General features: G+C 43.6%; 1 protein-coding gene across 4 annotated transcripts; it reads left to right on the top strand.

The window, feature by feature from the left end:
* The first annotated feature begins 1,229 nt into the window (after positions 1-1,229).
* On the top strand, positions 1,230-13,997 carry LOC139583514 (tumor necrosis factor ligand superfamily member 10-like). Of its 4 annotated transcripts, none has more exons than XM_071414683.1 (6): positions 1,230-1,367; positions 6,202-6,342; positions 8,044-8,089; positions 9,387-9,503; positions 12,063-12,307; positions 12,469-13,997. In XM_071414683.1, the coding sequence occupies exons 1-6, from the start codon at positions 1,287-1,289 to the stop codon at positions 12,676-12,678; spliced, it is 840 nt and encodes a 279-aa protein (XP_071270784.1). In that variant the 5' UTR covers positions 1,230-1,286; the 3' UTR covers positions 12,679-13,997. The 4 variants fall into 4 exon arrangements, with proteins under 4 accessions (XP_071270784.1, XP_071270783.1, XP_071270781.1 ...); XM_071414682.1 differs by having other exon boundaries at positions 8,044-8,113; XM_071414680.1 differs by lacking the exon at positions 1,230-1,367 and adding an exon at positions 3,930-4,824 and having other exon boundaries at positions 8,044-8,113.
* The last annotated feature ends 212 nt before the right edge of the window (positions 13,998-14,209 follow it).

Raw genomic sequence — 14,209 nt, 5'->3', positions numbered from 1 at the left:
CAAGGTAGTGGTCGGAGACTTGGAGGGGAGTTGCAGTGAGGTTAGTGGAAGAACAGCATCTAGTAAAGATGAGGTCGAGCGTATTGCCTGCCTTGTGAGTAGGGGGGGAAGGTGAGAGGGTGAGGTCAAAAGAGGAGAGGAGTGGAAAGAAGGAGGCAGAGAGGAATGAGTCAAAGGTAGACGTGGGGAGGTTAAAGTCGCCCAGAACTGTGAGAGGTGAGCCGTCCTCAGGAAAGGAGCTAATCAAGGCATCGAGCTCATTGATGAACTCTCCGAGGGAACCTGGAGGGCGATAAATGGTAAGGATGTTAAGCTTGAAAGGGCTGGTAACTGTGACAGCATGGAATTCAAAGGAGGCGATAGACAGATGGGTAAGGGGAGAAAGAGAGAATGACCACTTGGGAGAGATGAGGATCCCGGTGCCACCACCCCGCTGACCAGAAGCTCTCGGGGTGTGCGAGAACACGTGGGCGGACGAAGAGAGAGCAGTAGGAGTAGCAGTGTTATCTGTGGTGATCCATGTTTCCGTCAGTGCCAGGAAGTCGAGGGACTGGAGGGAGGCATAGGCTGAGATGAACTCTGCCTTGTTGGCCGCAGATCGGCAGTTCCAGAGGCTACCGGAGACCTGGAACTCCACGTGGGTCGTGCGCGCTGGGACCACCAGATTAGGGTGGCCGATGCCACGCGGTGTGGAGCGTTTGTATGGTCTGTGCAGAGAGGAGAGAACAGGGATCGACAGACACATAGTTGACAGGCTACAGAAGAGACTACGCTAATGCAAAGGAGATTGGAGTGGCAAGTGGACTACGCGTCTCGAATGTTCAGAAAGTTAAGCTTACGTAGCAAGAATCTTATTGACTAAAATGATTAAGATGATACAGTACTGCTGAAGTTGGCTAGCTGGCAGTGGCTGCGTTGTTGACTTTGTAGGCTAGCTGGCAGTTGTTGACTTTGTAGGCTAGCTGGCAGTGGCTGCGTTGTTGACACTACACTAATCAAGTCGTTCCGTTGAGTGTAATAGTATCTACAGTGCTGCTATTCGGGGGCTAGCTGGCTAGCTAGCAGTGTTGATTACGTTACGTTGCGTTAAGAGAACGACAATAGCTGGCTAGCTAACCTAGAAAATCGCTCTAGACTACACAATTATCTTTGATACAAAGACGGCTATGTAGCTAGCTATGTAGCTAGCTAGCTATCACATTTAAATGTATGTAGCTAGCTAAGAAGAAATTGCTAAGATTAGACAAATTAAACCGTTGTACTATAATGAAATGTAATGAAATGTAATGAAAAGTTATACTACCTGCGGACCAAAGTGCTGCTATTCGGTAGACGGTGGACGTTTGCTGACAGTAGAAGGTGAACAGGTACAGTACATGCTCGATCAACACATCTGAGTGTGTGTGTGTGCACAAGTGACTGCATGTTAGTGTGTTTGTGCGTGTCCCTGACCCTGTTTGGGGAGTCAGTCTCTGTGCCCTGGGGAGTAACCTGTTAATCACTTGCTGCTGGATGATTATTTCAAAAGAAAACAAAACCTACAGAATGAAAATGGAGAGGATGTGAAAAAATAAGTGTGGGAGTCGATGGGGTAATGTGAGAGGAGAATGTTATCACTGAGAGTAAAGGTTACATTGTTCACTGCTTCCTGACAGGGAAAATGAGGGAGAGAGATGGAGGGGGGAGTAGGGGAGGAATAAGTAGGGAAAGGGAGAGAGAGAGAATGGGAGGAAGAGGGGTAGAGAGAGTGAGAGTTTGTGCTTCAGGGCAGGGCAGTTCAGAGTAGCCCCGTTTATACCTGGTTCTAACATGCATCCTTTGCCTTGGGCTCCCGAGTGGCGCAGCGGTCTAAGGCAATGCAGCTCAGTGCTAGAGGGGTCACTGCAGACACCCTGGTTCAAATCCAGGCTGTATCCCAACTGGCTGTGATTGGGAGTCCTATGGGGCGGCGCACAATTAGCCCAGTGTCGTCTTGATCTGGCTGGTGTAGGCCGTCATTGTAAATAAGAATTGCCTAGTAAAATTAAAAAAGATGACTTCCAAATTCTGATTGTGCCCACATTTTCAGACAGGTGTAGATGATTAAAAGATGCATTGTGATCAGATTTTTTTGACCACCTCCGGAGGTAGTCAGGCACGCATTGTGCCTATTTATCTTACTAATGTAGATATCTTACTAATCTGGAAAGTGAAATCACATCAAATCTTATTTGTCACATGCTTTGTAAACAGCAGGTGTGGACTAACAGTGAAATGCTTACATATATAAGGTGGGGCTTCCGTGCATGCCAATTATTCAATGGGTATTCTTAAAAAAAATAATATGAATGTATTTATTTTAAGATGCAATAAGTCAACGGTGCTACCTGTCAATGATATTAGAGGCCGGTATAATGATATTTTAATGATATTTTAAATGGTTTGACCATCCAGATATGTTTACACTTGATTGAGGAGGTGGTCAGGACGAGCTGATCACAATCAAATCAGTGTGTCCTTTAATTGTTTACACCTGTCTAAAAATGTGGGCACAATGAGGATGTGGACCAGATCATGACACAGGGCGCATGTTAGCACCAGGTAGAAAAGGGGCTTCTGATATTGTATCTCACTCTCTTCCCCTCTCTCTCTCTCTCCCCCCACGTCGTAGGTTGGTTCTGACTGACTGCCTGATTCCTGAAGTGAAATGAGGCATTGAGTTAGCAGCTCCCACTACAATGGTGCTAGTTACACACACACAGTCATACAGTCACACAGTCAGTATATCAACTTTAGTTGGGGCTTTTCCTGGCGTCAGAAAAAATAAAGATGCCAAAAACAGATCTCTGGAAAACCCAACATTTCCTCATTGGCCATTGGTCGGTTCTCTGATTCCGAATCTTCCAATTGGCCCATTCTATTGTCTCCCGCCTCTCACCCCCCTGTAGTGTGCGTGTGCCAGATATTACTGCAATGGTCATGGATGCATTGTTTAGCTGTATTGTGTGTGTGTGTTACAGCCGTGTGGTTGACTGAATTGTTTAGCTGGGAGAGAGTTCTGAGGAGGTCATGTCAACAACAAGGTCTAGAGAGAGAGTTGGGAAAGAAACAGAAAATAGAGAGTGGGGGAGTAGAGTAGTAGTACAGTATTATTATTAGTAGTAGTAGTACTGTATTATTATTATTATTAGTAGTAGTACTGTATTATTAGTAGTAGTAGTACTGTATTATTATTATTATTAGTAGTAGTACTGTATTATTAGTAGTAGTACTGTATTATTATTAGTAGTAGTAGTACAGTATTATTATTAGTAGTAGTAGTACTGTATTATTATTAGTAGTAGTAGTACTGTATTATTATTATTAGTAGTAATACAGTATTATTATTATTAGTAGTAGTACAGTATTATTATTATTATTATTAGTACAGTATTATTATTATTATTAGTAGTACTGTATTATTATTATTATTAGTAGTACTGTATTATTATTATTAGTAGTAGTACTGTATTATTATTAGTAGTAGTAGTACTGTATTATTATTATTAGTAGTAGTACAGTATTATTATTATTATTATTAGTAGTACTGTATTATTATTATTAGTAGTAGTAGTAGTACTGTATTATTATTAGTAGTAGTAGTACTGTATTATTATTAGTAGTAGTAATACAGTATTATTATTAGTAGTAGTAGTACTGTATTATTATTAGTAGTAGTAGTAGTAGTACTGTATTATTATTATTATTAGTAGTAGTACTGTATTATTAGTAGTAGTACTGTATTATTATTATTAGTAGTAGTACTGTATTATTATTATTAGTAGTAGTACAGTATTATTATTAGTAGTAGTAGTACTGTATTATTATTAGTAGTAGTAGTACAGTATTATTATTATTAGTAGTAGCATTAGTAGTTGAGTATTTTTAGAGGACAAAGTTGGGAAAGAACTGAAAAATTGGAGAGGGGGGAGGATTTGGGGAGTAAAAAAGTTATCTTGTGGTGTGTGTGTGTGTAACATCATAGATAAAGTGACTCCTGTCCAGCCACTCTCAGCAGGGATAATGATGATGACTCTATCACTCAGACCTCCCCATGTCCCCGAAACAGAGCTGGCTGGGAGAGGACACACACACACATTTCAACTGGAACTAATAAGAACAAGGAACTGACTGAACCCCCCCACACTCAGAATACCAAGTGAAACCGAATAAATCCGAGACTCTCAGGGGGACACGCATGCACGGAGCACAGATTGAGGCCAGATGTTTACAATACAGAAACTGAGAAACAAGATCCATTTATAAACCGAAAAGAATAATCCTGTTTTTCGTTTGGAATAGAACAATGGAATAATATAAACATTTATTATTGCCACGTAGCTATATGCAATGCCTACAGTGGTTGAATAGAAGGGCAGATGTATAGGCCTATAGAGTTAAGCCTAAATCTCTGTGATCAACAACAGATAGTCTATACCAGACTGACTTCCAAGCCTAATAATAACTGCGTATCAGTGTTGGTTCAGCTTTAGCCAGAACCGAAATCTTCTCCATGACTCAAGTCATGTTTTTGTTCTTCATCGTGGCCTTGCCTGCTCCTCCCTCTCTTTCCCTCTCCCTCTCTCTTTCTGTGCGGGAGGAAGGGGGGCAGAAGTTATAGTTACTCTCGCCTCCGCTTTTGTTCTGAAACCGGAGCGTAGCAGAGCAGGGCGCGAGGCGGTGGTCGGTATGGCGGGAGGCTCGAGCGGCTTCACATTTCTCGGGGTTCTGCTGCTCGCGGCCATTCTGCTGCAGACCGTGGCCGTTACCGTCACCGTGCTCTACTTCACTAACGTCCTCAACACGGTAAGAACCAGGAAAGAAGGAGGGGTAGTATACAGACACTTACTATTGAAGTATATGAGGTCGCTTGATGTAGCTTGGGATTTGCACTTTTGGGACTATTCCATTGGCCCCATTGTTTCGGGCAAACAAAGTCTGTAGGCCAACGTTGAAAGCATTTGAAATGTATTTGACCCAGGTTTGATACGGGCTGTTTGTGCTTATGCGATGTTGTCTTGCGCAGTGCCTATTCAGTTGGAGAAAGTAGGTTTTCTCAAATAAAGCTTTTGCAGGAAAACGTGTTGCCTTGCAAGTTAATTACCTGAGTTGTTTGTTTAATGTTAAATAATGTTTTTTATTGTGTTATTGACTGTACGTTTGTTTATGTGTAACTCTGTGTTGTTTTTGTGTCGCACTGCTTTGCTTCATTTTGGCCAGGTCGCGGTTGTAAATTAGAACTTGTTTTCAACTGGCCTACCTGGTTAAATAAAGGTGGAAAAATAATAATATTGTAATAAAAATTGCCTATGTGTGCACTGCAGAGAACGCTCATTGCATTCTGTAAAATAAAGAGTGTTTGTGTGTTGTAGTGCTGTGCTGGGATACAAGGAAGTTCTGTGTAGAGAACTGCAAAAGGCTGGCTGCAAGAACCAAAACTCAGACTATTGATATGCCCATTTTCCAGCTTGATTGTTTGCTTATTGTTTCACCTTATTTTTGCAGGGAAAGTTTAGTGCGTTCTCAAGTGCATTGTTCAAGTGCTAGTGAAACTGTAAATTATTGACTTTTTGTTAGGCCTTCTGTGGTATCCTCTCCTGCAGCTGTGCTCTATTTTTATGACATGTTTTATCTTCTCTTTCTCTCTGCATTGTTGGAAATGGACCTGTAAGGAAGCATTTCACTGTTAGTCTACACCCGTTGTCTATGAAGCATGTGACAAATGCAGTTTGATTTGATTGTACTTTAGTAACCTGGAATATTTCCATAATGATTGAGCAACAATGCTGACTCTCCCTCTGCTTCCCTATACTCCCCCCTCTCCCTCCCTCCCCCTAGCACTCCCCCAGCTCTCTTTCCTCTGTCCCTCTCCAGTTCTCTCTGTCTGTCTCTCAGTGATTGTCATCAGTGTTTGTGGATGTTAATCATTCCTAACCTGTATACAGTAGGAAACTGAAACCTAAAATACATATACAGAGGAATGTTACTTATAAAGACTTTAGACAGTCACTCCATTTGAACATGGCATTATTAGTTTCATTACAGTGTAAAAGGGAGGCCCTGAAGTAAACTACAGTTTGTTTCTCAACTCCGGTTCCCCAAGTACACCCAACGACAATACACATTGTGTTATGTAGGAGGTGTGTATTATTGAAATGAAATGTGTGTGTGTGTGTTATTCAGATGAAGGAGACATTTGCAAGGAGCAGTGTGTCTTGTCTGACACGGTCTGACCTCAGAGGGGGGTACGTGCGCTCCCCGACCGAGGGGAGAGGAGACCCCTGCTGGCAGGTCACACAGCAACTACACACCCTCATAGAGAAGGTAACACACACATACACATACACACATATCCTCATCGAGTAGGTATCTGCCTCGCACGGGGCCCAGGTCTTCCAGGAGGGCTCCCGAGTGGTGCAGCGGTCTAAGGCACTGCATCTCAGTGCTAGAGGTGTCACTACAGACCATGGTTCAATTCCAGGCTGTATCACAACCGGACGTGATTGGGAGTCCCATAGGGCGGCGCACAATTGGCCCAGCGTCGTTAGGGTTTGGCCGGGGTAGGCCGTCATTGTAAATAAGAATTTGTTCTTAACTGACTTGCCTAGCTAAATAAAATAAAAAGGACAGAGGTGCTCCCTATGGAATTTACCATTAACCACAGATTTAGGATCAGATTATTCTCCCTTAATCCTAATTTTAAAGGTCCAATGCAACCATTTTTATATCAATATCAAATCATTTCTGGGTAACAAGTAAGTACTGTATGTACTATTACAGAGATTTTCATAAAAATGGTCAAAAAGAAACAAAAGTAGCTTTTTAACAAAAACTATTTCTCAAGGAAGAATTTTGCTAAGACTGCCTGGGATTGGTCTGCCTGGGAGGGGAAAACTAGCTGTTATTGGCAAAGAGGTTTGGAACTCTCTTTGTTATTGGTCTAATTTACCGCCTAGTAATGTCACCAAGCTAGCCAAAACTCCACCCATGCAAAATATGCTGATTAGAAAGTCCTGTGTACACTGGACAACATGTAAATTGTTGGTCCCATGTTTCATGAGCTCAAATAAAAAAATCCCAAACAAATTTGTTTACATCCTTATTAGTGAGCATTTCTACTTTTCCAAGAATATCCATCCAGCTCACAGGTGTGCCATATCAAGAAGCTGATTAAACGGCATGATCATTACACAGGTGCACCTTGTGCTGGGGACAATAAAAGGCTACTTTAAAATGTGCAGTTTTGTAACACAACACTAAAGTCTCAAGTTTTGAGGGAGTGTGCAATTGGCATGCTGACTGCAGGAATGTCCAACAGAGCTGTTTTCACAATTTTGTTACTTTCTCTACCATAAGCTACCTCCAATGTAATAAAGCCCTTTTGTGGGGAAAAACTAATTCTGGTTGGCTGGACCTGGCTCCCCAGTGGTTGGGCCTATACCCTCCCAGGCCAACCCATGGCTGCACCCATGCCCAGTCATGTGAAATCCATAGATTAGGGCCTAATGCATTTATTTAAATTGACTGATTCTCTTACATGAACTGTAACTCAGTAAAATCTTTGAAATTGTCGCATGTTGTGTTTATATTTTTGTTCAGTATAAATTGTATTTTCTACCAGGATCTATCAGGTAATAACACTGATCATTTTTCACACTTTTACAGTGTTAGTTTCATCAGCTGTTGTACAATATGCTACAAAACACAGGAAAAAACACAATTTTGACTGCCCTGGGCCTTTAACCATTAGGGGGGAAACGCAAAACTGACCTAATATCAGCAACTTCACTCCCCTCAGCAGAGTTTCAGACATACAATGGGGTCTTTATGGTGCAGTCTGGGATGGGATCCGCTGTGGTTTAATCAGCACTGGAATGTACTCACCTGGCCAGAGACACACAGACTCCATACACACACACACAGTTTGTGCAATACTGTTTTGTGCTTTTATTTGAAATGTGTTAAACAAATTGCCTCTATCTTATCCTTATCTCTCTCTCTTTGTCTCTCTCTGTCTCTCTCCAGTCTCTGTTTCAGCGATATCAGAGGGAGATCTCCTCAGCAGTTAGAGGTGAGATACACTACATGACCAAAAGTAAGTGGTCACCTGCTTGTCAAACATCTCAATTAAAAATTTATGGGGATTAATAAAGGAGTTGGTCCCCCCTTTGCTGCTATAACAGCCTCCACTCTTCTGGGAAGGCTTTCCACAAGATGTTGGAACATTACTGCGGAGATTTGCTTCCATTCAGCCACAAGAGCATTAGTGAGGTTGGGCTCTGATGTTGGGCGATTAGGCCTGGCTCGCAGTCAGCATTCCAATTCATCCCAAAGGTGTTCGATGGGGTTGAGGTCAGGGCTCTGTGCAGGCCAGTCAAGTTCTTCCACACCGATCTCGACAAACCATTTCTGTATGCACAGGGAATCCCCAAACTGTTGCCACAAAGTTGGAAGCACAGAATCGTGTAGAATGTCATTGTATGCTGTAGCGTTAAGATTTCCCTTCACTGGAACTAAGAGGTCAACCCCGAACCATGAAAAACAGCCTCAAACTTTACAGTTGGCACTATGCATTAGGGCAGGTAACGTTCTCCTGGCATCCGCCAAACTCAGATTTGTCCTTCAGACTGCCTGATGGTAAAGTGTGATTCATCACTCCAGAGAACGCGGCGAGCTTTACACCACTCCAGTTGACGCTAGGCATTGCGCATGGTGATCTTAGGCTTGTGTGCAGCTGCTCGGCCATGGAAACAAATTTCATGAAGCTCCCAAAGAACAATTATTGTGCTGACGTTACTTCCAGAGGCAGTTTGGAACCCGTAGTGAGTGTTGCAACCGAGGACAGATGATGTTTATGCGTTACGTGCTTCAGCACTCTCCGGTCCTGTGAGCTTGTGTGGCCTACCACTTTACAGCTGAGCTGTTGTTGCTCCTAGACGTTTCCACTTACAATAACAGCACTTACAGTTGACCAGGGAAGCTTTAACAGGGCAGAAATTTGACGAACTGACTTGTTGGAAAGGTGGCATCCTATGACGGTGCACGTTAAAAGTCACTGAGCTCTTCAGTAAGGTCATTATACTGCCAATGTTTCTCTATGGAGATTGCATGGCGGTGTGCTCGATTTTATACACCTGTCAGCAAGGGTGTGGCTGAAATAGCTGAATCCACAAATTTTAAGGGGTGTCCTCATACTTTTGTGTATATATAGTGTAAGTACCTGTCTGACCTATATAACTAAGTCATACAACTGGAGCAAAACAGCACCTTGTTCCCTGTGTCTATTTTACAAGTTCTATGCTGTTATCACTGACTGATGACCACACTAACTGATAACAACTAACTGATGTTCTGTCTCTCTCTGTCAGACGAGATGTCCAGGGTGTTGCCCTCACTGGCAATGGAGGACCAGGCTTCTTCTCGCCCCAAAGTTGCCGCCCACGTCACTGGCAGCTTCGCTCCCAAAGCAGCGAGGGAGGGAGGAGGTGAGACATGTTTTAGTATACACCCTTCAATTACAATAGAGACACTATGTGTGTGTGTGTGGGTGTGTGTGTATGACCCTTTGAAGACTGATGATGAGTGTTAGATGAACGCAGGTTAGACTTTGGGGGCATGTGGCTAACACTTGTGTGTGCTATGTTCTTCAGGTGTGTGTGTGTACACCACAGTGAGGGGAGAGCTTCAAAGTGATTATAAAAACTCAGAAAAACGTCCTCTCACGTCCTCTCACTGTCAACTGCGTTTATTTTCAGCAAACTTAACGTGTAAATATTTGTATGAACATAAAATTCAACAACTGAGACAAACTGAACAAGTTCCACAGACGTGACTAACAGAAATGGAATAATGTGTCCCTGAACAAAGGGGGGTCAAAATCAAAAGTAACAGTCAGTATCTGGTGTGGCCACCATTACTGCAGTGCATCTCCTCCTCATGGACTGCACCAGATTTGCCAGTTCTTGCTGTGAGATGTTACCCCACTCTTCCACCAAGGCACCTGCAAGTTCCCGGACATTTCTGGGGGGAATGTGCTCACCCTCTGATCCAACACGTCCCAGACGTGCTCAATGGGATTGAGATCCGGGCTCTTCGCTGGGCATGGCAGAACACTGACATTCCTGTCTTGCAGGAAATCACGCACAGAACGAGCAGTGTTGGCATTGTCATGCTGGAGGGTCATGTCAGAATGACAGTCAGTATTCCCTGTAACGCACAGCGTTGAGATTGCCTGCATTGACAACAAGCTCAGTCCGATGATGCTGTGACACACCGCCCCAGACCATGACGGACCCTCCACCTCCATATCGATCCCATTCCAGAGTACAGGCCTCGGTGTAACGCTCATTCCTTCGACGATAAACGCGAATCCGACCATATGGTGAAACAAAACCAGTGAAGAGCACTTTTTGCCAGTCCTGTCTGGTCCAGCAATGGTGGGTTTGTGCCCATAGGCGACGTTGTTGCCAATGATGTCTGGTGAGGACCTGCCTTACAACAGGCCTACAAGCCAGTCCAGCCTCTCTCAGCCTATTGCGGACAGTCTGAGCACTGATGGAGGGATTGTGCGTTCCTGGTGTAACTCGGGCAGTTGTTGTTGCCATCCTGTACCTGTCCCGCAGGTGTGATGTTCGGATGTACCGATCCTGTGCAGGTGTTGTTACACGTGGTCTGTCACTGCGAGGACGATCAGCTGTCCGTCCTGTCTCCCTGTAGCGCTGTCGTAGGCGTCTCACAGTACGGACATTGCAATTTATTTCCCTGGCCACATCTGCAGTCCTCATGCCTCCTTGCAGCATGCCTAAGGCACGTTCACGCAGATGAGCAGGGACCCTGGGCATTTTTCTTTTCAGAGTCAGTAGAAAGGCCTCTTTAGTGTCCTAAGTTTTCATAACTGTGACCTTAATTGCCTACCGTCTGTAAGCTGTTAGTGTCTTAACAACCGTTACACAGGTGCAATTTCATTAATTATTTATGGTTCATTGACAAAGAAACAGTGTTTAAACCCTTTACAATGAAAATCTGTGAAGTTATTTGGATTTTTACGAATTATCTTTGAAAGACAGGGTTCTGAAAAAGGGTTGTTTCTTTTTTTGCTGAGTTTATATCACTACAGTAACTGGTAATATATGCAGTATATCTGTCCCATGTGAGCTCTATGGCATCTTAGAGCAGCACACTTTCCATAATACAGTAGGTATTTAGGGGATTGAGGCAACATATGTCCGCAGACTGTTCAATTCTTAACCTATTCTATTCTGTCTTAAGACCCAGCCCTGTCTACTGTATGCAAGAGGGTTTATTGTCTTCTCAGGAAATCAGCATTCTCTGTGTTGCTCTTGACACCACCATTCTGTCACACACGTCTGTGAAGCAGAGGTTCTGTTGTGATAACATCCTGTAGCTCTATCTGATTAGATGTTAACTTTACAGTAATGCTATTGGTTAACAACTCAGCTTTTGAATCCAAACAATCAGATGTTTATAAAGGAGTCTCAGATTCATTGACTCTTTCTCTTTGTTCCTGATCTGCTCTGGTGAGATACACTCTCACGCTTTCTTTCTCCACCCCAGGGACTCTTGGGGCATGGCCTTTCAGGCTATGACTTCTCTCTCTTTCCATGGATTCTTTGTATCCCTCTCTCTGATCATTCCCAGATTAATAATGCCTTGTAACTTAAGTTTATGCCTTATGTGAATTCATTCATTACAAAGTTATGAAATATCTGCCTTTGATAATATCAACTCTCAAACCTTTCTTGATAAACAATTTATGTAACTCAACAATAGTCCTGTTTACCCATTGCTAAATCATCATTATGGAGTCAGATAAATATTTTAATACTTTGATCATATTAATTGCATAGCCTTATTATGGGTCACATGTGAGGTATGCATATATATTTATATATCAAATATTACTTCACTACAGCTGTTCTATATTATTCTTAACTGATTCTATTCTGTCTTAAGACCCAGCCCTGTCTAAGTCCTGACCCTTGACCCTGCCTACTAACGCCTGTCTCCTTCCTGTCTGGCCACAGGTTCTCCCGGGCGGCGTGTGCAGGGGCAGAAGATCTCGTGGTGGGAGGGGCATAAAGGGCTGGCATTCCTTCAGGACGTTCGATTGATTGATGGGGAGCTGGTGGTGCCTTGCCCAGGACTCTACTATATCTATGCCCAGACCTACTTCAGACACACCCACCCTGGGGGAGAGGAGGGGGAGGAAGACGTGGAAGAGGAGAGGGAGCAGAGGGGGAGGCCCATGTTGCAGTATGTTTATAAGAAAGTGAGTTCACAGGGCCAGGGTCATGTTCAGGGGGCTTGTAGACATGAAACAAGAAAATGGTTTGAAATGAAGGTGCCATCTGAACTTGTTCTATACGTTTTTCCAGTTTCAACAGTTATATCTTACTGTATAGTGGTGGTGGTGTATGCCCCCTCTTCCAGGTGTCTTCCTATCCGGTACCCATCCTGCTGATGAAGACCAGCCGTACCTCCTGCTGGTCCCGGGACTCCCAGTTCTCTCTGCACTCCGCCCACCAGGGAGGGCTGTTCCCATTGGCCACCGGGGACCGCCTCCTCGTCACCGTTAGCAACGCCTCCGCCATCGACATGGATGAGAGGAGCAGCTTTTTCGGGGCTGTCCTGGTCAGCTAGTGGTCAGGAGTTAGTCTATATGGTGGCTTGGGGCTAACGGACACCAGCATTCTCACTGTTTGGGAGCCATATGTGTGTGTGTACTGACAGACAGATCATTCTGAGAGCTGTGTGTGAGTATGTGTGTTTGTATGCATGCATGGGTGTGTGTGTGTGGGTGTACAGATGTACAAAGCTTTAAGCTCTGTGACTGCTAGGCTGAACATGCGAGGAGGCGTGAGCAGAGCTGGTGTGGTTATCCTATTATCTTCCACCCTGGTGCCGATGGCCTAGCCTTCCCTCATGGCTCATCCAATTAGCTGTGTCCGAAGCCAGCAGGCCTGTGCTGATTAGATGAAAAGCAGATGAGTGGTGTGAGGTCGTGGGCCAATGTCTGCTTTAGAACTTCAGGACAACTGACCGACAATGAATCAGTGAGGGGATGATTGTGGATAACTGTCTTACTGCTCTTTTCATATTAAAAGGATGAGTGTCTCTTTTTCCTGTTTTTTTTACTCTCAGAGATGGGTTTTAATGTAAAATTTGAATGTAGGGTGTTTTTGTGTTGTGAGTCTGTGTTATAACTGTAAATACATTGAATGTACGTTGCTTGATTGTAGACTTTTACATTCTTAACACAACCCCAAGCTCTCACCTGAGCAACATTGCCTGCAACCACATGTTCAATTCAGCACTTTTTCACTTTTGTTTCAGTTTAAATGTTTCAGGCCATGACCCAGGAGGCCCTACTGTAGCCCAGGCCCACCGTTGCTATTGGAACCAGTGCTAGGACATGGGTAATGTTGAGGACTTTACAAAAATATTTCTTGATTCTCCCACCGACAGACAGAAGGTGGACTGATATAGATGTATCTGTAGATACAAACAGACAAGTATGCAGTGAGACAGAGGGAGAGGGGTCTGGACAGGGTTGTCAGTTTAGCTGCTTCAATAGAGGAGAATTATCTGCAGATGTTTTGGGGGAAGAATTGTTTTCACAGCCCATACAATCATGACTCCAGATAGTGTTTGTGTGGGCTGTGGAGGTGACGGTTACCATGGAGACTCACACTAAATCTTTCATCAATATGAATCAGACTCATGCACGAGTCCAACTGCTCTCATGTTCATGTAGAATTAGCCTGGTTGCTGTCTCTTTTCAGCTATTTCATTCCACTTCTTGTACTCTGTGTAATTTGCCAAAGAGGGGCATACTCTTTTGGTAAATGACATGTGTGGCAAGTAGTGGAATGCTAGCTAAAATGACTAGTAGTCTGACCAATGTAGAACGGAATCTGTCTAAGTATGTGTGTACAATAAAGACACTGTCCAAATGAAAAGGATGCACTCTAATCATTTCTCAACACAAGTAGGCTACCATAGCTGCTTTGACGGCAGGTAGTCTAGCGTTGGGCCAGAATCCCAGAGCCAACTAGGACAGAAAAATCTGTCAACATGCCCTTGAGCAAGATACTTAATCCTAATTGCTTCTGTAAATTGCTCTGGAAAAGAATGTCTGCTAAATGGTGGAAAGATGTTTGTTTTTTGTTGA

This window comes from Salvelinus alpinus, chromosome 8 (genome assembly GCF_045679555.1).
Source record: "Salvelinus alpinus chromosome 8, SLU_Salpinus.1, whole genome shotgun sequence".
In the NCBI taxonomy this organism is placed as follows: domain Eukaryota; kingdom Metazoa; phylum Chordata; class Actinopteri; order Salmoniformes; family Salmonidae; genus Salvelinus; species Salvelinus alpinus.
Note: the sequence above shows the minus strand (reverse complement) of the source record. Positions and strands in the feature narration are given on the sequence as shown.

Bases quoted from the DNA above. Each gene is read 5' to 3' on its own strand.
- LOC139583514 (XM_071414680.1), top strand. From the start codon at position 4,708: ATGGCGGGAGGCTCGAGCGGCTTCACATTTCTCGGGGTTCTGCTGCTC. The intron at 6,343-8,043 runs GTAACACACACA...GTCTCTCTCCAG, and splicing joins TACACACCCTCATAGAGAAG to TCTCTGTTTCAGCGATATCA. The intron at 8,114-9,386 runs GTAAGTGGTCAC...TCTCTCTGTCAG, and splicing joins GATACACTACATGACCAAAA to ACGAGATGTCCAGGGTGTTG.